At 42.6% G+C, this 25,130-nt stretch overlaps 1 protein-coding gene across 2 annotated transcripts; it reads right to left on the reverse strand.

Moving 5' to 3' along the window:
* Positions 1-1,444: 1,444 nt before the first annotated feature.
* Positions 1,445-24,066, reverse strand: LOC108095995 (E3 ubiquitin-protein ligase Arkadia). 2 transcript variants are annotated; one of them, XM_017197339.2, is made up of 11 exons: positions 23,456-24,066; positions 21,552-21,945; positions 13,266-13,447; positions 10,205-10,275; positions 9,180-9,269; positions 6,630-6,911; positions 4,277-4,461; positions 4,092-4,198; positions 3,547-3,700; positions 2,167-3,416; positions 1,445-1,953 (listed from the first exon to the last, which is right to left on the reverse strand). In XM_017197339.2, the coding sequence occupies exons 1-11, from the start codon at positions 23,523-23,525 to the stop codon at positions 1,940-1,942; spliced, it is 2,799 nt and encodes a 932-aa protein (XP_017052828.1). In that variant the 5' UTR covers positions 23,526-24,066; the 3' UTR covers positions 1,445-1,939. The 2 variants fall into 2 exon arrangements, with proteins under 2 accessions (XP_017052828.1, XP_017052830.1); XM_017197341.1 differs by lacking the exons at positions 13,266-13,447; positions 23,456-24,066 and having other exon boundaries at positions 21,552-21,893.
* Between the last annotated feature and the right edge of the window lie 1,064 nt (positions 24,067-25,130).

A 25,130-nucleotide genomic window follows, 5' to 3' on the forward strand; every position in this document is an offset into this window, starting at 1 on the left:
TCGCCTGTAAGTGTGTCGTCGTCGTCCAGTCCCAGGTCTCCATCTGTGGACTCAGTGCCACACAGAGAGAAATCACTACTAAATTATCTAATATTATTTACTAGCAAAATTGCGAGATTTTACGGGAAGCAGAAGTAGTCAAATATTGTTAAAAATTCAATGAGAAAATGTTACTTCAAAATAAATAAATATTTAAAGAGCTAAACATCAGCTGACTTAAAAACATGTTTTGGTTGAAATAATTGTGTGCGTCCCAGATAAAAATCAACAAGAATTTTTATAAATTATTTAAATTAATTTTACTTCACTTTGTGTTCCCGAAAAAAAAAACCAAAGGCTTAACATAAAGGTATATATTCTATTAAAGACTTATGCTTTGATTACATTTAGGGATATTTTGATAAAATGTTACTTATTTTAATGGTTATGAAAAGATATTTCTGCGAGTGCCTTCCTCGAGATCCAGCTCGCCAGTCACATAGGCAGTCAGTAATCTCAGACAACCGACAACGGACGACGACGAGGAGTCATTCAATCGCGCCAGCTGCGGCGTCTACATCGTCAGCGTTCCGTTCCGTTTCGTTCAGCTTAGTTTTTTCTCTGCTCTCTCGGCTTTTTGTTTGCTTTGTTTTTGGTATCTTTTTTGGATTTTTTTTTTTTTTTTTTGGTTATTTTGCTGGCCATTCTACTTACAATATTTGTTGGATATCACCAAAAGATCTCGGCAACAGCAGCAGCAGCAGCCGAAAAAAGGAGCCAGCCTCCTCGTTGGGGAGCTCTCGAGTGGGGCTGTGTGTGAAATCCAACTGTCTGGCGTCTGTTCTGCGTCGTCGCCGAGGTTTCATTGGGGTTTCATTGGGGCTTCATCGGTTTCATCGGCTCCATCGTCGTCACCATGAAGTGGTGCCCCCAGTACGAGTACTTCGAAATTGAAAATGTCTATGAATGCTACCCAAACTTGGCGCATTGGTGTGGGGAGTGGCTTTCGGGCTTGAATTTGGTGTGTGCTTTTTTTTGGGGGGATATTCGGTCGGTTGGTTTTTGGGCGAAAGCGAATGATTCGAATTCGGCTGCTGGTTCAGAGTGCAAGGCATTAATGGAGAACCCAGGAAAATCATGACATTTTCCCATCGCGCTTTTCGCCATTATGGTAATCGACTTATGATCACTGATCAAAAGGAACGCAGCTGAGATTTCAGCTTAATTTATGATACGTGTTGGGATCTGGGTCAAGTCAATCTCCTTAAAAGTTTTGTGTGCTTGTGTCACAAAGTCCTCATTCCCACTCAAAAGAAAGAAACAACTTCTTGAATTTTCTTCAAACGAAAATACTTTACAAGTTTGTTTATTCAATAAGCAAAATACGAAAGCATAGCAATAAATATGTGTATAAATAAACGTTTAATAAATAAAATAAAATAATTAACCTAAATAGTCTACGTAGATGCATATGTGTAATTGTGGAGTTACAAATACATGGTACAGAAATACGAATTATCGTAAACTTTAAGCGCGCGCCATAAAAATGTCGCTAATAAAAACGTTAACACTAATAGAGCTCTCTTGGCTTGGCTTGGATATTTCTCGCTACTGTTTGTAATATTTTGCGGGCCAATCGCGAAACTAATTTCCAAGCGCTATTCTCATGCATATAGACTCATACTTATTTTTAAGTGTTCTTTTCAAGATTGCACATACAAAATTGGAATTGGAAAACAAAAGGGCTTTGTGGAAATCACTTAAATTAGCTGTTATATCGAGAAACGAATGTGTTATAGCACTTGCGTTTTTGTTTTCTTTGTTAGGTAAAAATAATTTAAGCGCTAAGATGACAAGTGGCAATTAATTTAAGTGTGATTATCACCTGGCCGCCATGAAAGATCTCCAATCCCCAGTCTCCGATCCCCGATCTCTGGGTATTTCCGAGCTTTGCTGGTCACTAATTTTTGGGATCTGCAAGAGACATGATTTGAAGGGCGGAGGGGCATTAGCATAAGCGTGGCATGTGGCTAGCGGAAGCAAATGGCTTATCAATAATTAAGCTGCCTTTTACTAGTTCTCCGCTTTGTTTTGGCGGCCTTAATTACTTAGCGATCGGGTGCCAATTGGCCGCAGTTTTTTGGAAATCGTGCCAGATCTTCAGTGAAAAACAGACTAAATACTAACCTCTATCCTCAACCGGTTCGCCGGCATCCCCATGGCCCGTGGCCGCTGGCATCGCTGGCATCTGTATCGGTATCGGTATCGAAATGGGTATCGGTGGCACCACGACCACTGCCGCCGCTGCCGCCGCTGCCGCCGTCGCCGCCGCTTCCTGCTCCTCCCTTCCGTGATGAAGTGCTAAGTGCTGATGTTGGTGGTGCAGATGTGGCTGTTGGCCCAGTAGAATCTGCTGCTGCTGCTGATGTTGCTGCTGCTGCTGGAGGGGATTTTGGTGGCTCTGACTCTGGCTCAGGTGCTGCGAAAGGTGCTGGTGGTGGTCACCGGTTGGCGGCCACTGCTGATAGGCCACCGGCACCAAAGGATCCGACATCCACTCGAAACTGAACGCCGGTCCAATGGCCTGCGTGGTGCCGAGGCCACTTTGGTGGGGCGTGGCACTAGTGGGCGTAGGGGGCGTGGTCGTTATGCAGGGACTCAGCTCGTGGGAGGATCCAAAGCTATCCAGCGAAGCCTTCTGCGCCGATTCCGACCACGGAGGACTGGGATTCCACTGTTCGATGAAGTCCGCCGGATCGGGAGGCAGTGTTTTATTGGGTAACCTCGGTCTCGTGGGAACTATGGTGGCATATATAACGGAGGCATCGCTACTGGCCACCGATGAGGTGGCATATGCAGCTGCCGGATGAGTGTGGATGGCATAGCAATCGGGTTCCGGAGTAATCGCCGCCGCCGGAGAGCGTTCCGCGTGCAAGTAGAGTGGTTCCAGCTTGCGAGCTCTCTTCTTGGGCGGCGGGGGCGTGGCCGATTTGGAAGTGGGCGGATTGGGGGTACTCGTCGAATTGGAGGGATTAACCTGGCTGTAGTCCACCGGTTCCTGAAAACTGAACAGCGGCTGATCCTCCTTGAGTTCGATGGCTGAATCGGCGTGATAGACTCCGCCGTAGGTTCCCATGTGCGGATGGTGGTGATAGGCGGTCGCCGGATGGTGGTGATGATGGTGGTGGTGTGGGTGGTGCGAGTGGTGTGTGTGGTGTGCATGGCTGCCAAAGCCACTCGTTATGCCCAAAGTGGGCGTGGCTCCACCTGGAGTGGAAGGCGGATGGGAGGCATGAGGACTGTAGTATCCACTGGAGGGAGTTCCAGGAGGCACACGGATTCCACTGTCCAGTGGCATTCCGAACTGGATCTTCGACTGGACGGTATAGTAGTGATACAGCCAGGAGTTGGCCAACATGATCGAGGCCTCGCGCTCACTAGAATGGGAAAATAAAGAAACACTTATGGTAAAAATCTTATAATAACAGAAAAGGTTCTTTAAGTTGATAATATGGTTATAGATAATTTATTTTATATTTAAGAAAATAATTTAATTTAATTACTTACTTTAGTACTTGGTTCGTGCAAACGATAACAGGTTGTTGAGTGGAATCGGGACTATCTCGCACCTGTAAAACTACGTGAACCCACGTGTATTCTCCACTGGATCTTTGCATTCTCACCAAAAGAATACAACTTCGATCCTGTTCCGATTGCGTAACTGTTTTTTGTAAATTATAAGACAATATCATTAGTTCAACAAAAATATAAGTGTTGTGGAAAAAAAATGATTTTATTGGATTCTTAGAGACTTGTGGTTAAGCAGGTTTTATATATTTAAATACATTTTGTTGGAAAAATCCATTCAATAGAAAGGTTTAACCAGCGTCTATTCGCTTTGAATTGATTTGAATATCATGAGCTTTATTAACGATTAGTTAAATATGTTTTTAATACTAATGGCAGGCATATTTCTTTCCAACGCTTTTATTGCTTTAGGCTGATATTTAATAATGTGTTATCTACTTTAAAAGAAGCCATAGTGTCATAATGAAACCGTCATTTACATTAACTTGCTTATGATGCTTAATAACGATAATGTTCATACTTACTTAGTCTGTGTTTATTCTGCGCCTCTCTCAGATTTTCGCTGTGGATGAGATTGTACCAGGAAGTGCCCTGCAGCGTGGTCTTATCGTAGCCCAAGTGAAACTCGCCACTGAAAGCGATGAAATAACCATAAAGATCGTTTATCTCTAATTTTAACTATCAATTTCCATTTATCGCCGCTACTCACTTCTTGTCGATGTGGGCTATTTTCATGTCCATCGAGTGGATGGTGGTGAAGACGTTCGTGGCACCTTGCACCACACACTCCCTGGTTTCGGGCATGGCGATCGGAGTGCAGGTGGCCAAGAAGACGGGCTCGTTGCGACTGCAGAGCGGCAGGAATGACAAATAGTGACCCTGGACGAGGACAACCTGCAAGTACACAGATGTGCAACGCATTGAGCTTTTGTTCTTTGCTCTGAGATTGTTTCCCTTGTTCTGCGACTGCAGCTTCGGCTCCCACGAAAATTGGCGCCCAACGTGGGGCAGCCAGTAGGGTAGAGTAGGTACCATGGCCATTTTTGGACCGGCATGCCGGCGCACTCTCTCATAGACATTTTACTCTGATTCCATAATTTAAAAAAGGCAATCACAGAAATGTTTGTATGCCAACTCCTCCACACAGAAACCCACCAGGCAGTCTCAGGCTCGGCGACTCGGAGCCATTGTCTCCCAATTAAAACGTGCCTGCATTTATTTCGTCCCAACTGCAATTGCATTTTCGAGGCTTATGGGCCTCCGCCGCCGCAGCTTCTTCTTCTTAAATGCAAATGCAGCCAGCCCGACGATCCTGATACCAAAACCAAAAAAAAAAAAAAAAAAAAACCTCCCGATCCCCCAAAAACCCGTCGGATGACGCAGACAGTCGTCGTTTGTGGGTTTTGTTTTTCTACTCACGGGTTTTTGGTAAATGAGACGACCTTAGACTGGGGACCAGGCGCCACTGCCGGCGCTGTCGCCGTCTCTTCTCCGCTTCCCTGGCTCTTGGCTTTTATTTTCCGATTTTTTCGGGCCTTTTGTCTATGGGGTATGGCCGTCTGGCTCACTGGGTACTAGCTATGAACTGTGCCTGACCTCATTCATAATTATTTATTGGTCCATTTTTATTGCATATTAACGAGTGCCAGGGAGTGAATGTGCTTACATTTAGCCGGGCTTTAAGCTCGACCTGGCGGGTTATCGTCGGTTCAGTTCATGTGGGTCTAGAGCGTCGAGTGTGCCATGGATTAGATTAGGTACTTAAGTTCTGCGCAATGCAGAGAATGGTTTCGAATGTCTGTTATTTCAACATTCAGTGGTGTTCTGTGTTTTTGTAATATTTTTAATTTTTATAGAACTTTTACGGCTTCGTAAAATCTGATTTGCTATAAGCTAGATAATGATTAACAGAATTTAAGGCATTTTTCAAGGCGTTTTTTTTACTTTTTTAAAATACCCCTTATATTATGTCAGCTTCCTTGATTTGTTTGTTTTTACCCAAGTCAACCTCTCACACCTTTATCCGCAGAAAGCGCTGAGAAATCTCGTTGCCAGCACTTCCTGCACCTCATTAAACTGCCAACAGTCAACTTAATTAAAAACATTTTTAGCCAACTGTCAACACCTGGCCTTATCTCCATAATTTTGCTCACTGCACATCTGCGAAAAGCGAGGCACACCACAAAAAAATGGACGCGGCTCGGATCGGCGGAGATATGAATAAAAGTGAAGCGACCGCCCACCACATGGTGCACAGTAGCATATCCAGCAGATCCAACATACATGACCAAAACGGGAAAGAGTTGCTGCCACAGCCAACGCGTCGCTCAACACGTTGACAGATTTGGTCTTGTCTTGTTCAACCTGCGGCCGAGATGGCTGGGAAGACAACTTCATATGGCTGCCTCGTTTTATTCACATCATCATCTCGCCGAGAGGCGGCCAATCAGAGCAGGCAAAAAAACCAAAGAAAAAAACCAGGTGGGCTGCGGCTGCAGCACCCACCCGTTTCCCATCAACTGTCATCGTTTGTCAGCTTATAGGAAACCCGGCTCGTTGGCAAGATGTATGACCAGTTGGCCGCCGGCTCAAACGCATGGTGCCAGTACCAGTACCAATACCACTTCCAAACTCGAAACTCCATCTCCATCTCCATTTCCCTGCCCTCATGCATAATTCATGCCAGAGCAAGATGTCGATGTTGAGCGGCGGAGCGGAGGAGCCTGCAGTGCGGTAAAGTGTTACACGCAACACGCTTCCCAGGTGATTCATTCATCAATTCCTGTCAGAGACTTACACGCGCTTACTCATCCACGCAAGCATGCACAGAAAAAAATTTTAAATTGATTTACATTCAAATGAGTTGTTAAGAACATCAGTGGAAGAGATAAATAACAGCTATTAGTTTAAAAAAATCTTTAAATTATAAAATACTGCTATTATATTACTAAAATCAAAGGGTGCTGGAACAACTGTGTAAAGTACCCCAACTAATTTGAATATTAAACAAATATATTCATAAATTTGTTACTAATTTTTCTTTCCAGTGTATTGACACTCACCTTCTGATCGCCAAAACGCATTTGCCGTCGCGCATTGCGGCTAACATTCATGCGACAGAGGAACATGCGATGCTCGCCCTCGAGACTGGAGGCGCCACCAGCACCACCGGCACTGCCATTGGTGGACGTTGAGTCGCCGGTGGTGCCAGCACCACTGCTGTTCGCCTGACTCGAGCCACCCGGCTGCGGCGGCACGTTCCTATTCAGTTCGGCCTGGATGGTTGCGTGATCCTGTTTGTCAATGATATCGTAAACGGAGTCACCGTGTATCAGCAGATCCTCCTGTAGAAGAACGGGAGAGGAGACATGGTTAACAAGGGATTACACTGGTTGGCAAATAGTTGGGCATTACACTAGATCGGCTAGTGGTATTTGGCTATGGTTCAACAACTGTCGACGAACAGTACACTCAAAGTATACACCTAGGATGAGTTATTAGGTGCAACTTGGACAAAATAAGACCTGTAGCTGAATGGAGCACTATTTTGAACATCTGGAAACCTCAACGAACGAATCCCATGATTTTTAGCTGAATTCGAAAAAATATATTTTTGTCAAATTTACGAATTTTTGTAAGAAGTTCCCCTCCATTTATTTTTGTAAAAATTGGTCAAAAATTAACATTTTTAACTATGTACATCAATAGATAGGAAATTTTATTACGAGTTCAACGAGGTATGACATTCCCGATTCTGACTAAAATTGTTCTCGTTTTTCCGGAAAAACGAAGCTTTTTGTGAGCAAATATGGATTTTTAGAAGCAAATAATTTTGTAAGTGTTTTTATTTTATATTTTATTCCTATTTTATTGATTTTATCCTGTGTAAAACGTTCAAATTTATTTCCAATTAGTCAGCATCTCTCCCTGCAATTTGTTAATGATGTGTCAGATGAGTTTCGCATGCTCATCGGCGTTTGGTGAGGCTTCAATGTTAGTGGCCAATTGCCTGCTGGCCGTTTATGTCATGAGCTTTTATTATTGTTGACAATTATGGCCACCGACGAGCGAAGGAGAGAGCGATCTAAACGAAGCCAACCAGGCGAACGATCGGCCAATTTATAATGGCAAGCCGATGTGGTTGTAATTTATTTATGGCCACTGTCGCTACATGACACATGACAATGGCAACTTGTTATGGGAATATGCAAAAATCGAATTCGAATTATGATGCCCAACAACAGCAGCAAGATCGGCAATGGTAAAAGCAACCGCAGCAGCCGCAGCCACCACAAAGTTGCCAAGATCTATTGACATTTTTGGCAGTTTGTTAATTAACTTGGCCAGTAGTTGTTGCTGCCGCTGCCGTTTTGCAGTTTTTTTTTTTTAGTTTTTACCGCCGCTAACTAACTCCGAGCCTTGCCACAAATTAAAAGGTTGGGCAAGCCACTTTTGGGCCTGTCCATGTGCACACCAATTCCGTTTTTATTGTGGCCGTAATTATGCCAACACATGGCATACGATACGAGTGAATTTATGAACTTCACTGACCATTTAGTGGCTGCCGGTGGGTGTCTCCCCACCAGTTCTCCACTCCCTGAACTCCTCCGAACTCCTGATAAGGCTCGGCACAAAGGCCAAGAGGCTGTCAAATGTCATGGTTGCCAATTGGCTTACTTGTTATTTTTTTTCCTCCTCTCCTAGCTTTTTTGGGCTCTCCTGTCTTGCCGTTGGCTTGTTCTTGTCTAGCTCTTTGACTCACTGGGTCGGGGGAAGTGCAACATTTGGTTGATATGAAAGGTTGTCTGGCCGCGGAGAACAAGTGGAGCGTTTCCTTTTGATACGTGAAGCTGATCGAGCTCCCAATTCATGGGATCACAGGCCAGGCTCTGATTTATGGCATAATCTTAGTGGGGGCCCGTACATTGCACATACGCCCCGTTGCACCGGCATTCGAAGACTTCGAGGAGCCGACAATCACCTGGCCACTAATCTCGGGTACCTTTGTCAATGTCGGCGCAGTTATATGTAGAACGGAGATATGTCACATGTGCTCGGTTCGGCTAGATTTATTTAAACCGTCGGCCGGCTCAAATGCAAAGTGAAAGGCCAAGTACATATGAAGGTATATATACTCGTTCGCACAGATATTTTTCTACATGTATAACCTTGCTATTTAAGCGGCATAAACGTGCAATAAACAAAGCTTGAAACACGGGGCAACAGCGACATCGAGCTGAGGTTTTTAAGGAACCAACGGACTTATATAAGCTCAATGAATCGGGCCTGTTTAGGTCTTTAGACAGTTGCTAACTTGTCAACGGGAGCAGCAACAACATCAGCAACTAGTACAGCACAAAAAGTGCAACAAATATGTTGCTGTTGCAGTTGCTGTTGCTGCTGCAATGCTGATGTTGCTGCTGCTGCTGCTGTGCTTATGTTGCTGCTGCTGTTAGGAGACTATGACATGCTCTGACGACGACAGGCATCGTCGTTTGCCTGTTGTCGCTTGTCAGAGATTTGTATCAACGTTGTAACAATTTCGGCCCCCGAAACAGAAAACCAGCCCAAGCAATCCGCAACTTTCGCAAAGTCCGAGAAAATCCTCTTACCATGGAATGGCCCAAGTACTCGGCCGCATTATCCGATATATAGAGCAATTTGCCATTTTGTGTGAGCATCATCAAAAAGCCGGAGAGTGCCTGCAAAACAAATACGAGTTAGAATACAGGGTGATTGTGTGTGTTGCAATATGTTCTTAAAATAAACTTTATATTTAAACTTTACATAACAAATAAAAACTATATTGCTAATCTCTTTTTAATACCTTGTTTGAATAAACTTGACTTGGCTCTTTAATAATTGTTATTTTGTTGATAGAGGGCGTGTAATTTAAACGGCCTACCATGACTTTGAGCTACTTCTTTTTTAACACCCTCTAGTTGAAAGAGCATAAATTGAATCTTGTGTTGGAAATGCAAATTCATTTTCGCGTCTGAGCACTAATAAATTGTTAGCCCAAAAGCCCGGCCAAAGCCCACGTTGACAACTCGCAAAAAAAAAGTCTGCGAAGAGAGATCCGAAAAGGGGGTGTATGAGTAGTACCGTGGTTATAGTATTTAATTCAGTCACGAGTGTGCACAGGTATGTAGATCAATCTCAACCGACTGGAGCAGTCAGTGCCAGGCAGCTTGACTGACTACTGTCTTCGGTCTTCTGTCTTCTGGCTTCGGTCTTCTGGTGGCTGCTCCTGTAAATCTCTGGCTTTTCCCGGGCAGGCATTTATTGTTTGGCCCGCTGGCTTTTGGCTGATTTCCTCTTCTCGCTTTTGGCGCAGCAAGTGGCGGCGAGCAAAACGATTTCTGACTTATGATATGGCCAGCTTTTGTGCCATTAATAGAGTTGTTTTCCCGGGAACTTTCGGTTGAGTTGTCACCGCGCTGGCTTAAATTGAGTTGTTTCTCTCGGTTCCCCGGGAGCCTAATCGAAATGTCATCGCAATGGAAAATTGCCGAGGTTATATGGTAAATGAACGCAGATCCGGCAATCGGATTCCTAATTACGCTCTGATTGAATATGAATTGTAAGGAATATTTCTATGGAAGCCCAAGCCGGCATTTCTTATATTTATTCTTACCTTTGAGAAGCCAATATTTGGTGTTGCTGTCTGGTGATGAAGATGATGCATCGCATTGTGCCGCTCGAAAACTGCAATGAGGAAAGTACAGAAAACAGATTCTTGAAAATAGTGCTAATTAAGTTAATTGACCTTTTGTGTCTTGCGCAGGCGCGCCCTGCCGATCAAGAGATCCGTGTAAATTAGGGGGAAATATCCAATAAGTGGATATGAGTATTTTCCCAGGCCGGTTATTTGTATGCAAAAGCCTGGCTAATTAAAAAACTATCTGTTAATAATAGACTCGGAACCTCTCTCACTTTGCGACGGCGGTTGTTAGATGCCATTGATTGTTAATTCATTGATTATATTCTACATACAATGAGCAACGATGTTTGCCGCCTAGCGAAAACAAAAAAACAAGTGAATCACAAAAAGAAAATGTGTCATTGTCACTAAGAGCAACTGCAACAACAGCAACATCAGCATCAGCAGCAGCAGCAGCAACAACAATGATAGTGGCAACAGCAACATCAGGCTGCGATCGCTGAGTGCAATTGCTGGTTTGCAGCTGCAATGCAGGCAGCATCAAGATCAATTATTTTTAAAACACTACGAGATACTCCCGCACCTGGCAAACAAAACAAAAAACCGAAGAGAAACAGCCACAAAATCAGCATCAGGCCACAATCACCACGGCAACAGCAGCAACAACTGCAGCAGCAACTGCAACAGCAGCAACCGCAACTGGTAATTTCATTGAACTTGAACGGAAAGGCCATGAATGCAGTCAGATTTTCGCTGGGCCTTTAATATTATCCACTATCCGGGCAAAATACTCAGAAATCCGTTTTGCCAAGAAGTCTGTCGTCAGCGTACCTGATTCAGCCAAAATAAAAATAAAAGGGGAGTGTCAGTCAGCTCAATGCTTTTCCACTTTGCTACAATGCACAAGGGCAAGGGAATGTTGGTGATTTTATTAGCGCTCTGGCTAAACACATCTCAAATGAAAGTAATACACAGAATTCTAATGAATAATATACATTTTAAGCCAGAAGGTGAGGAGTTGGAGCTTGATTAACTAATACTGATAATGATAATTGCCATTTTGCAAAGAGTTAGTTTCTTTGCATTGTAAATGAAATGGTAATATTTTATCGATGCTCATCAAAATGTAAAAATGAATGAATTAAACACCTTGAACTACAATCGGAAACTATTTTTAATCTGTGACCACTTCACAGGTTTTTGCCTTTTCTGTGAGATTCGCTAGCAAACACGACAATACTAAATGCTTGCCAATTATACGGTCTTCGATCTGATCCAAGCCGCCGGGCTCAAGATCTTGCATACGAGCTGAAAACGGAAAGAATCGCATTGTATTGAAAACTCAATTTCGTTTTATAAATATGTATTTCATTAATCGCGACTATCTCGCCAGCCACACCCACCCACATATCTACAAACACAGACGGAGAGCAAACGAATCCATTGAACTTGGAGCTTCAAAGAGATACAAAGCGATTTCGATGGCGTGCCAATATTAACACAATTTGTGATTATAAATGCTTTTAAACGGTGCAATGACAATGAACAACAACAACAGCAACAGTAACAGCAACAAAAGCAACAGCAGCAGCAGCAAAAGCAATAACAATAAGGAAAGCACACCCAAATAACCGAAAGATAGGAGGCCCACAAAACGCCGACTATTTCTCACACTTGTGGCAATGTGCAGAGGAGCGAGATGGATGGAGAAGAGAGCAGTACTTAAGTTTAATTTTTTGCAATTTGTAGAACACATAAATCGCACATTTTGATTTATCGCAATATTTATAGCAATGCCAGGCAGACGCTCGTTGTTACCATTGCAATTGTGAAATTGCCTCGCAAGACTCGCAGCTTGCAGTTTGCAGTTTGTACTTTGCTGTTGGAGGAGTTGGTGGTTGAGATAGTGCGCCTGGGATGCTGGTATTCCACGGATCTGCAACAGTTTCACATGGGTTTCCTCCAGTTTTTCCTACGTTTCTGTCTGCGCACTCAGATGCGAGCCGAGAGTTAAGAGTTCCCCAGTCTGGTGTTTTATCTATGGGCCTATGTACCGCACAACGCTAATTTGAAAAACAATTTTCGTAATTATCCACAAAAAAAACTAAAAAAAAACAGAAACAAAAACAACGAAAAGAAAAAATAGCAGCGCAAATAGGTAAGTAAAGAGCGAACGATCTTGTTCGGTTGCGCGTTGACCTGCGCGCATGCGCATTAAAGGAGGATGGGACCTCTGGGGATTGGGGACCGATCCGATGGATCCCCTGGATCCGAGGGGCCCCCAGCAATTTCGGCCCGCCTGGAACTGGGTGCGTGCCTAGACGCTGCGGCAATTACTTGGCCAAAAACAATTTCAGCCCGGCTTTTGGGGGCATGATAGAGGGACACTCGACATATGAATGATGTTGGTTTAAACTGAAGCGAAGCCATGCGCCTAGCGGTTTTTCATTCCAGCTTAAACGAAAGCCAGAGGTACACTTTGCCAAAAAAGAGGGTTTTACTGTTTGGAATTTGTAAACAATAAACTAAATCAATGGCTTTGCAACGATTTCTTGAATAAACAGCTGAAGAATCTCTCTATTTCCAAACGCTTTTGAACTCTTTTCAATTTAAGTTTCTTTAATCTCAGAGGACTCATTGGTTTTATTTATTAAACACACATAACGCCCACATAAATTGATTTGTGCAAACCGAACCTATTCGCAAATTAAAATCATATGAAAACGTGTAAAAAAGTGTTAATGTGCTAACCAAATTCCTACGACTCGAATTTACAGGTACTCATTGTGATGGCTGATTTTTGGTAAGGTTTTTGGCAAGAACGTTTATTAAAGTGCAGCGGCGGTGGGTCCTGCACTCGGCAGTCTCAATCTTCGCGGCTGCGCAGAGTCACAATCACAGCCGCAATCTCCATCTGCTCATGACTCATGCATATTCAATCAGCGTGCAGCCAATTATCAGCATGCATATATGTATATATATGTATGGTTATATCCGTATGTGTATATGGATGGGGGCCAGAGTACCAACTCACCTTGTTTGAAGTAGTTGGCTTTCCGCACATAGACACAGACCAGAGCCATCAGCTGCAGTTGCGAGAGGCGCTGGCGCGTCGATTGGGGCAGCGGCAGGAGATCCCTCAGATTGGCTATCTCCGCATTTATGAGATCGCGTCGCATCTTCGAGGCGCCCTTCGTCGACTTGTTGGCATCGAATCTGCAACGGGCAAGTGGATATGGATATGGTTAAACAATTAGAATATATGGTCTCGTTCACAGCTACGGCTTAATAACTGCCTGCAAGTCCGAATGCAACATACAAAACAAAACTAGCCGCCAGGCGATGCATGTGTTTTCACAGCCGCCTTCTCGGGTGTGTTTTTCCTTTCCAAGTGTGTCTCTCTTGGGCTTATTAACCCATTACGAGGCGTGCTGTGTCATTTGGGAATTGCCGAAGGAATTCCACCTATTGCTACCAACTTTATTCGATTTTTATGGCACAAGTTGTACCAACACCCACATTTTATCTTTGTTTTCAACTTAAAAGTTAGAAACATAAGCAGCTTGGCATTTTCCAATGTGAATAGAATACTGCTGAAAACGTGGTTGTTAAAAAGCCACATAGCTTATGTTATTATTTTAATTAAGCGGTTACAATATGGCCAGTAATTTTTTTGTGGTAATTGAGTAGCTATTTTAAGTGGCACATTATAATTGATTACAAATTAAACAAAATATAAACTTTGCGAGCTAGTCGTTTGAGTTTTATTAGCTGTTTAGTTGAACTGTAGAATTCAGCTTTTGTAAACCCTTACAAAAACCAAATAAAGTCTCTAATTTAAAGGAGGAAGGAATGTAATTATGTAGTTATAGATTGTAAATTTTTGGATTGTTGCAAACGCTTAAAAACCTAAAAACCCTTTAATTTAATAAGGTAATATATTTTTTTTGTCTTATTTAATCAGTATTTATTTGCCTCTTGATCCGATGACCACAATGGGTTAAGGATGGCTCGCAGAAACCACGGCGCGATGCCCGATGCATAAATAACTCATCGCGCATTTAAAAATCATACGGCCAGCGGTATGTGGCTGTGGTTCGGCGGTGGTGCGGTGGTTCGGCTCGCGGTGGTTTGCCGGTGGTTTCTGGCGGTGGTTGATGTGGGGCACACTTGCCACATGCCTTGTGCGGAAAAATTGTGCAAGTAGGTTGGTCAGCGCTCCACTCCACTGCGCAGCATTGCGATTGTTGTTGTTGTTGCTGGTTTTGGGCAAGCGGCACAAGCGTTTAGCGAAGCTGTCCGTGTGTACTTTTGTGAGCATATTATTTACAAGGTTGAAATCATAAATCATAAATTTGTCTTTTTATGCAGCGGCGTCGGCGGCGCATGCGGCGTATGAGTATTTTTTATTTATGCTGACGTTTCGCCCGTCCATTGTTGTTGTTGCCGATTATTTTGCAAGCCTTTATGATAAATATTGGTAATATTGTTGTAATAACAGCAAGTGCCCGCGCCTTTTTGGCTTTCCTCGTTCGACTGTCTGCCATTTTGCCGCTGTTATTGCCTCTAAATGGCCATGTTAACATTTAAAACAATCTCACTGCGTCCGTGTGACTGCGACTCTGAGTTGCATGCAACCGCTTCAGAGGCATGCAATAAAAATAAAAAGAAATAAGACAACACAGTAACAGAAACAGAATCTGAATCTGAGGCCGAATCGAACGCTTCGTTCGCCTTCTGGCTTTGAAATATATTCATGCATAAGGCCTATTCACTCTTGACCACTTGGCCGTAATAGAACAGATTTAGCTCGGGCCCAGAATCGAAATTGAGTGGTCGAGTGGCTCACACTCACTCACTCGCTGGCTGGCGCGCATTTAAGTCAAGGTGATTTGTACAATTAAAACGAATATTGATTTAAACGCTGCGATTGCGATTGCAAGTCGCTTGTGGTCAGGCTGACATATTTGTTTAGCTTTCAGCAGGGCGCCTGTGTGGGATTTGGTGAAGGGTCTACCAGCTTTTAAGCTATCTAAGGTTTTTCGGTGGGTATATTAAATTCCCAGCTAGCTGTTACTACTCTTGATTTATATCTGGTGAGGTCCAAGTTTGGTCACTCGATCCTCCCACACGTTTAAGCTGGGAACGTTCCTCTCCCAATTAGCTACTTAAAAATGTCAAAGGCTTCTGCGATCTGCTATCTGGCTGGCTATTTGTGGCATAATTAATAAGTTTCTCAAATATTTATCATAAACAAGATGCCAGTGTCGCAGGCGATAATATGATAATGCCATCAGCCTTTCGTAATGCATGGCCGAAATAAAAAAATGTAAGGAAAATAAAAATCCGAAAAACGTGTTAATGGGCAGGCTGAGATATATCAGATATATATATATAAAGCTGTAGCGGGTGGAGAACGTGGAGAACCCCGGCTGCAGCTGTAATCTACATCAAAATTTATCTGAGTGAGCGAGACATGTCAACATTTCTTAATATATCTATCGCTACCTTGAAATCTGCACTAAGTAGCACCAACTTGTTGGCCGTTCGCCGTTGTGGCAACTACTGTACAAGTTGTTGTTGCTAATTAAAAGCATAAACACGATTCTTAGCGAGGCGTTGTGGGATCATCCAGCCAGTGGCCACTGTGTTGGTGGGGCTGGCAACCTGGAGCCACATGCTTAATCTGCGACTGGGGATCCTCTGGCGCAGTGGAAGAGATCTTAATCAAGTCTGGTCCAGCTCCTCGGGTCCTTCTGGCCCTCAGAGCTCAGAGCACAGAACTCACAGCTCGACCCTCGACTAGATAAACACACACCGTCCTGGCGATGGCAACTTAACGTGCTCCACAGAAATTAGGCACAAATCTTGTTGGCTGAGATTCCTTCGATTCCGAGTGAATCGAGTGATCTCAATGCCAATCGCCATCCCTCACTAATTAGCACATAAACCGCCCGGGTAACATAATGCCAAACTATTAACTTAAATGGATTTTAAATGCGCATCTATGGGCCTGACTGAAATCCTTCGTTTTCCGACTGATTTTTATGGTGGGCCCCGGCCCTCAAAGCGCCATCGTAAAAATGTGGGCAGCGAATAAATCACAAGACCACTGAACTCCCCAACTCACCCCAACTGAACTCCACCCGCTAGGGCTGCACTGAGAAAAATTATTGCCAATATGGATAGAACTTTAAAAAGAAGTACTTTATCCACGAGTTTTTAGAGTTTCAATAAATTCAGATCCTGAAATATTTTTCGTATTTTTGTGTTCATTATAATCATAGCATCTTAAACTGATTTTACAGCTGTCATAAAATATTCAGGTTAAGTATTTGGTTTAAGAACCAACAAAATAAGTTAAATATTAACACATAATGAAATTTAATAACATATTAGCAGTTTTGTTCTCTTGAACATCCTCCTACTTATTTTAATGATCAATGCACTTTTTTTTCTGTGCAGGTATCAATCCAAAGCCGAGTTTTAATATGCATCAGGGGCGTCAGTCGGGTTGGAGGATCTCGGCCCAGTCCACTCGCAGACCATCGAGTCCCAGAGCCAGTCAGTCAGTCAATACCAATTGCAGGCCAAGAGAAACACGAAATTTGCGCAAATTTTTATTGCACTTTTTCCTGGAGCGTCTTGTCTTCTCTTCTCTTCCCTTTTCTTCTCATCGCGTCTGCTGACTTGACTTGTGCGAATTGTCTGGTCGCAGACTAGATAACTCCCACCCCCCGCGATCCCCTTTCTCCTTTCTAGCGCTGTGTGTGTGTGTGTGTGTGTGTAATTTGGGCGAGTTTATTTGCCATATTCCCACGATATAGTTCGGCCAGGCTATTGGGCTTGCGGGCAGCTCTAATGATTTCTGGCCGCTCCGCTCCGCCCCGCCCTTTCGAATTTCTGCATCTCTGGCCGCAACACAAAAAATAGTGCAAAACGGCGTATAATGAATGCCAGACCTCTCAAACTGATGGGCAGTTCTCCGGGGCCCAAAGACTCACAAGCCGGAGCTTCGGGTAACCCTAAACCTGGCCTGAACCCACACCGTGTTTGGGGTTCCTGGCAAATTAATTGCCCAGGCGCCGCACAATGCTTTCCATTTTTCGAGGTTTCGAGGATTTCTTGGAATTTTTTGCTGCCGCAAACACTTGTTTTGTCTGCAGGACTTCGCGGGTGCCGCATTGTGTTCTGCGTAAGTCGGTGGCAGTAATCGATACCTTTTTTCTTTCTTTCCAACGCACACCTACAGATTAGCATCGGGGCGACGTTTAGCACAGAAAAAAATAAGAGCTCGACAAAAAAGGCAGCGCAAAATGTTGGCCATCTAATAACCATGGGGAGCTCAGCGGCCTTTAGCCAAATTATATGGGGGGCCATAGGTAAAAGTTGCCTCAGGTGAGCGTTAAGTGTTATGAAGCCAGGCCTATGCTTAAATTGTTGCTAAAAGACTGTGACCTAAAAGTTGTTGCGAAACGAAACTCTTTAAGAGTGAATTTATACTTTGCCTATTTTAATATTATAAGGAGGATAATGGTTACTTTTAGAGAAATATTCATTAAAAAAAAAGGAGGTTAATTAAACCCAAAATCTATCCTATTAATCCTCTTCAGCCTGCAGCAAAAGTTCGAAATCTATATCCTGAAGCCATCCTTCAATTAACTCAATCAATTAGCTAACTTACGAGTTTGTGGGTCCGTAAATCGCAGCCATATAATTTACTGCTCTCAAAAGCTCATAAAGAAGTCTGGCGGGCAGCTACTGTGTTTATTTTGACGCATATATTTCAAAAATGCGAGCCACACCAGCGGACCACGCCATCACCACCACCACCACGAGACCATCCTGCACCGCTCTGTACCACTGAAGTGGAGATACCAAAACCGCACCGAAAATAAACCACAGACCGCAGCTGAGATTTCATTGCCTCAGAAGAAATGAAATCAAGCTGCTACCGTCTGGCGTTCGCTGCTCTTGTATGTTTGATTGGAATCTTAGCCACAATTTAATGATGGACTGCCAAAAGCACACTTCGATGATTGGCTCTTGGACATCGTCATTTGCGGCCGATGCAAGTTGCTGCGAATCTCCATCTCCTCCGACGCCGCCGCATAATTTTTCATATTTTTATGATTTGTTGCTACCGGGTACTAAACCCGTTTCTTTTTGCTGATTTTCTTCTTGTTTTTTTTTTTTTTTTCAGACTTTTTTGTTTTTTTTTTTTTTTTTTTTTGTTTTTGAGCTGAGCCTAACCATGGAGAGCGGCTACCGTTGCTGCATTTGCTTTCGATTATCTTAATTTGCGTGCGAAACTGAGTTTTTTCTTCCTCCGCCCGTAAGCCAAGCCCCAAATTGTGTGTGTACGGAAATTTTCCCATGACTTGGTTCTTGGATCTCGGTCCCTGGCTTCTGTATACTTTTGTGCCCGGCGGTGGCTTGGCCAGAAATTACCCCAACTATGGTACGGTACGGTTCGGTATGGAATGGCTCATCGGCCTGGGACTCTCGGGATTGATGGTTTGCTGCCGTTGCACTTTACCGTCAGGCAATTAGCACAGGGATGCCGCAACTAAATAATTTGGTAAGCCCCGGGGCAACTTCATCGATCTCCGAACTAAACCTGCGGCGGAGGTGGCTCACTTATTTGCTCAACATTTCGGTTCGGAACGGATTCGGATTCAGTTTCGGATTCCGCAGATAACTCTCGGTTATAGCGAGGAATTCCGAAATCGGTTTGACGCGCGTCATCAAATATTGATCGAAGAAATTAGATGGAAGCGGAAGTCGGCCACTGAAAGAAAATCAACCAATTCCGGGAAAATCTATTCAAGTTTGAATAACGGAAATTAAAATGAACAGTAGCACTGTAGAAAAAATAAACACAATTTTAAAAAGAAAATGGCAACCAGTAAACCCATTTGAAACATATTGAGACATTAAAAAAATCCTTCTATTTAAAGAGTTTAAATACAAGTGAAATACAAAATTCATTTTAAGTTTAGGTAAGAAAGTAACTATTTTGCAGTGCATCGGTTACAGCGAGATCTAGTGCAGCATTTACTGCAGCGATTGCCGAGTTGGGTAAATAGCTTACTCCGCTCGGCTGATCGCTTTTCTCGTGAAATGTGTTAATGAAATTAGCAGCATAAAATTGCTTCCAAAGCAAAGAGCCCCGTGCAGTGTTACAGATACCCGAACGAAATTGTATCTTAGCCGAGTGTCCGCGGCATGCTAATTACCAAAATTAACACCAACGGCGCAGGCCCGAAAGCAAATACAAACTCAAACTCAAACAGAATCCGTACGCAACGGTTTCGGTTAGTTTCACTCAGGAAGCAACCGATAAATGCACTTCTTTGGAGGCTCACCAAAGTACACAGAAAAAACAATATATTTTTTTTTACATTTGCTAGAATCTTTTATTGCATCCAAATTGATATATTTCGTTTTATATCAAAAATAACAGAATTATTATTGTATCAAGTGCTTATCCTTAAAATACTTTGTTGTAAGTGAGCTAGTTTTTTTCTGTGTACTCCTTGGCTTTGACTCTGAATCTGAAACTGACTTTTCCTCGGCTTCCTTCACCTTTTCTTCGACTTTTGTGGTGGCTCGAGTGGTGCCAGGTATGTTGACTCTACGGCTGGATGTGTTAAAAACAACAAACGCCAGGTTTTCTTCGGTTTAATTAGTGTCATTTATTATTTAGAGCATATTGATATAGTTTTCGTTGTTTAACGGTTGTTTGTTTCAGTGCGAGGCGTGTTGTTGGCACTTCTCGTTCGAGCATGGAAAATATTTATAGAAATCCGACCGATTTTACTATACCTACCACGAATATTACAATCTGTATCTGTGAGTGTGCAGAAGCGCGTGCTTCGGCGCGCGAACAATGAACTTTTTTTGGAGTGGAGTAAAAAGTTTGAGGTTTAATTTTCGATAGTTCGATGGCTGGGAATTCCAACAATGCCACATGCTAATTGATAGTTTCATGGATCCCGTAAAATTCAGATGAATGAACTGAATTAAGGCAGTAACAGAGATTGCCATTAGTTCATTTTTATTTTAAGAAGTTATTGTCTTCACAATATATATTTTAGCAATTTTATTTGTACGCTAATGGTTTGCAAAAATGCTATGATACGATAGATGAAAATGTCAATAGAAAATTTCAAGCCCAGTTGACTTTGTCTAAGGCTTATCCACTATTTAATGGTCTATCTGAACTGCTACTACAAAATGCTCTAATTTCTATGAGGATGCCGCAACCGCAAGAGCCAGAAAATGACACCCACCCAAAAGTAGAGGAAAAAAGTGCAAGATCAGGGCAACACCTACCCAAGAATCTCCCACACAAAGGCAGGATATTCCCCCCAGCAAGAAGGCCAAGAAAAAGAGCTGGAAAATCTCAGCAGACAAAGAACGAGCCATCAACAACATCACACGTGAGTTTTACACATTTCAGAAGCAACGGCAGCCAGGAGATGTGGCTAACTTTACTGGCATCTCCTCGACTTTGTCGTCGATTCCCGGGCTTTCTGCGCCTTTTTTTCTCTGCCATGGAGACGCCTTTTTTGGAGCCCCATCGTCGTCTTCGTGGACGTCCGATTGCCAACGTGGTAATGTCAATCGCACTGTGCGGGTTTAACTTATGGCAAAACATTTGAAGCACTAATTAATTGGAGCTAAATAAAATGGCACAGCATCTCCGTTGCGGTTGAGCCGGGAGTGAATTTTGCGCGTTTTTCAGCTCCTCGCGAATTGGCGTTGGGGGTACGCAGACCGACCGGAGAGATTACGAGGGCCAGATAACTGCGAACTACAAGTTGCCAATACAAGAGGCCATTAAAACCGGCAGCAGGAGCAGCAGCATCAGTACACTTGGAGAAACTGAGGAATGGATACACAATGTTCTATCTCCCAAAAAATATTTTCTCTATCTGTTACTAGTTTCTATTTAATATACAATGCAGGAAACATGTTGATATTGAAAAACATCTAAGGTTTTTTCTGCAGTGCAGCTGTCCAAGAACAACTAACTGAAAAACAAAAGCAGTGAAAATCCAGCAGGAACCGGGGGAAAACATCGACGAAGAAATTGAAAGGAGTCTGGGCCTGAATCTTGGCCCGAGGAGCGAATAGGCCGAAAGGAGTTTCGCTGCCGCCAAATGCGAACTTGGCCTCGTATTTCAAATCCGAATTGACAAATATCGAAGCGTGCGAAACAAATTGAAATTAAAAGTTTGCATGTTGGCCCGGTTTGTGATGCGTGGCTGTGTGAAAATGGAGATAAGCCAGGATGTTGGCGCTAAGAACTTACCTTGTAAACATGCCGGCTGTCTGTTGCTGTTGCTGCTGTGTCGCATGTTGCTGCTGCGCCGTGTGTTGCTGCTGTGTAGCCTGTTGCTGCTGCTGCATATGCTGCTGTTGCGACAGTGTTGCTGGCGTTTCATGTTGCTGGAAGTTATGATGCGTATGCATCTGGTGTTGCAAGTGATGCTGCTGCTGCTGTTGTAGGTGTTGCTGCTGTTGCTGTTGCTGCTGCTGCAGTTGCAGGACATGTTGCAGATGTTGCTGCTGCTGCTGCTGGTGGGGGTGTTGCTGCTGCTGGAGGGCGTGGCTGGGCGTGGTCGAAGCCGTCACCTTGTCTAGGCCACGTTTATTATCCGCATACATTTCGTCGATCGCACGTTTGCAAATATTTAAACACAATTCTAAAAGCAAGATATGACAAGGCTGTTTTCGTCATTGAATCTCGGATTGTCACGGTTATTTGGGCAAAATCTTAGGGCAATCACAATGGGAAATAATGATAATATCAATCAATATGTAGATCTAATGAAAGTCTGCAGACTCGAGCTTTTCGTTTTGCTAATGAAATGAAACAACAATTGTTGATTAGGTTTGTTTTTTTCATCCGCTGGAAATAGTTCAATATATTGTTTGAATTGTCTGCGGCACAAAAAGCCGTATTTTGAAGGAACTGATTTGTATTGTTATTGCCTATTTGAACAATTGCTATGCTCTGTTCGGAGTATCCCCAATGCCCTCCAATGAGTTGGCGCTTTTGATGTTTTTTTTTTTTTTTTTGGGCACCTCGATTGCATAAGGAGTTGGAAATGATTTATAGCATTTGCTTTGCTTTTCGGTCTTCGATGGCGGATAAGTAACTAGGGGTTAATGAAATGTCTTACAACACAAATACTAAACACTCGTTGCGTTAGGATCTGTGTTGATCATATTTGAAACTCGTTAAGACTCAAATAATGATCAATCAATTAATGCTTTAACTTTCCGAGAAGAGGTTGAGGCTTTTAAATGTTTCTTTAAAAGTGAAATTTAAATGATGTGAAGCAACAAATTTGTATCAATCAAATTTAATTGCATACAAAAATAAACCTTTAAAAGATGCTGTTATGTACAAAAGAGGCTTATTTGATATTTATGATTTTCAAAAATATAAGATTTTAATGGTCTCCTTTTAAGTTTATTAAACAGGTAATACATTTATTTTTGTTTTATAAATTATAAGTCTACATTTTTCGTGTATGTACTCAATGCAGTGACCCACATATTATTTTAAAATTTCTTTTAAGTTTATCTACTTTTCCGCTCCGAAGACCGAACCTTCCCACTATCACTTTCCTTAAAGCCAAAAGCAAATACGGCACATTTCCAGGCCACTTGGGATGGCGCCAAGAAAAATCTCGAAAATCTCTTCTGGGTTCTACTTCTCCCAGCCGAAAAGTGCAACAATTGAAATTAGTTTTGTTAAGTGAATTTCAAATTTCCATCTCGAGTATTCACTACCGTCTGCGCGGCTGGCGTTTTGGCCTGGCTTTTTGGGTCTTTGCTGCAACTCATTGTCAAGTGAACTTATCACCGCGGAGGGAAACAAGCAGAGAGACGACTGAGATAAAAAATTTGTTCGAGTTGACGTTTGGAGTGTCATCGAGTCGATGCTTGAATTTGTTTAGAGTTGTTTGAATAGGGACCACCAAAAGTCATTGAATGAAATGAAGAACTCCACAGATATATCTCTTTGTACGCGACTTTGCCTGTGTTTTGATTTTTATTTGACTTTTTTGGGGTTACGGCTTTGGTTTTGCTCGCTTTTTAAGTATTTTGTTGTTTGATTTCTATCAAAGTTAATAATGAAATTGGTAAATTACGATTTGGGTGCGGGTGGGGGAAGGCAGAAGGCAGACCTTGATCGCAACTTACCTCTCTGCTCGAAAGATTCAATTTGCGATATCCATTTGGTTATAGAGCTAGCTCCAATAGTATTTGGCATAAACGGTTACTTCATAATTTACTTCGATCAGCCACAATGTTTGACACTTGATCAATAACTTGTATTTGCTTTATTTACTTAGGTATGTGGAAGAACTATTTACTTATATTATTAGATCCAAAGTGGGGTTTCTATTGCACACTATTTGCTTTGATTATTGCCTATTCTTTGCATAGGTATTCAGGGAATCATTGCATATTCAACACTTTGATTAAATCAAGATTTATGCGGTTTCTTTTCGAGAAAAACTTGGCTAGAATTAGCAAATCAAATCGGTCAAATGACGCACAACATGTCGCGGTAGGTAATAACTTAAGCTTTTAAGCTTGACAAAAAGATGGGGCGAAGGCGATTTGCGATCACAATACAATAAAATACCGACGGCTTTGCGGCCCAGCACCTAAGCTCTGGGGCTCGAGCAAATCCGTTCCGTTTCCGATCGTATAAATCCACAAAATCACACAAGAACCTCGGATCGGGGCACACAACCGTGTTGAATGCGCGCGTGCACCTTTCTGTGCGGATCACCGGAGCGACACAGAAGCGGCAAACTTGATTTCGAAACAGGTAAGGTGGCTTTCGTTCAGTTTCAGCCGTCTGCCGAGCTGGCCAACATCCAAAGCCGGGCTCTGCAAGTCCCTGTTTAGAAGTGCCCGTGTGTTGGTGCTGAGCGGAGTGCTCGCCCAATGAGGTTGCCGATCAGACACTGTCCAAAAATGGTATAAGAAACCAGTGAACTATAAGAAAAGATTCTAAATTCAAAAAGGGCTTAGATGTAGATGTAGAAATAGCTGAACATAAAATAAAAATGTAAATAAAATTATATTTTAAAGTTCCATAGATGATGGTTAAGAAGCCAGTTCATGTTTTTATAGATTTAAAATCTGCGTTTTTAGTAGTTTGGGTTTGATTAATAATTTTAAAGGAGCAGAAACTATTTAATTTATCATTATTATTATTATTTATTTCTTGGAATAAACTCAAAACGAAATTACCTTATTATTTCGCTAAGTGTACCTGTATTGATTACGCTCCGCTACCCACAAACAAGCCAACACACACTCTCACCTATTTGGCCAACTGACCAATACAAGCAACGAAGCGATCATTTTGTAGACGCCTCTTTGCACACCAACAACAAATAAACACTCACTCACACAAGTGCAAAACTCTTGCCGGTTTTTGTTGCCCACTCAGCTGTAAATCTATTCAAATTAGCCATAAATCAATTAAGGCCGATAAATACAGTAATAAAACAATCCAAACTTGACTCGCATCAGGGATATACAGATACAATCTGTGAATATTTTACATAATTACATTTCTAGGTAAGTTGAAGATTAACCAGCGTTAGTAACAGTTTAACCAACTTTAAGGTATGCTGGCAACTCTGCTCATTTATTTGGCTAACACATACTTGAGATTGAGTGTGTGTTGAGGTGATCGTTGATTGGTTACCTGTGGCAATGCTTGTTTATAAACTATTTACAAGTTTTTTCCTCTTTCGCTTTGCTTTGTTTTGCCTTTCGTAGTTTGTGGTCAACAGAAAAGGCGGCTAAACTGTGCGAGCCAATCGCAATCTGATTTAAGCCGATATTTCCTTTT

This window comes from Drosophila ficusphila, unplaced genomic scaffold (genome assembly GCF_018152265.1).
Source record: "Drosophila ficusphila isolate 14025-0441.05 unplaced genomic scaffold, ASM1815226v1 contig_791, whole genome shotgun sequence".
NCBI classification, from domain to species: Eukaryota; Metazoa; Arthropoda; class Insecta; order Diptera; family Drosophilidae; genus Drosophila; species Drosophila ficusphila.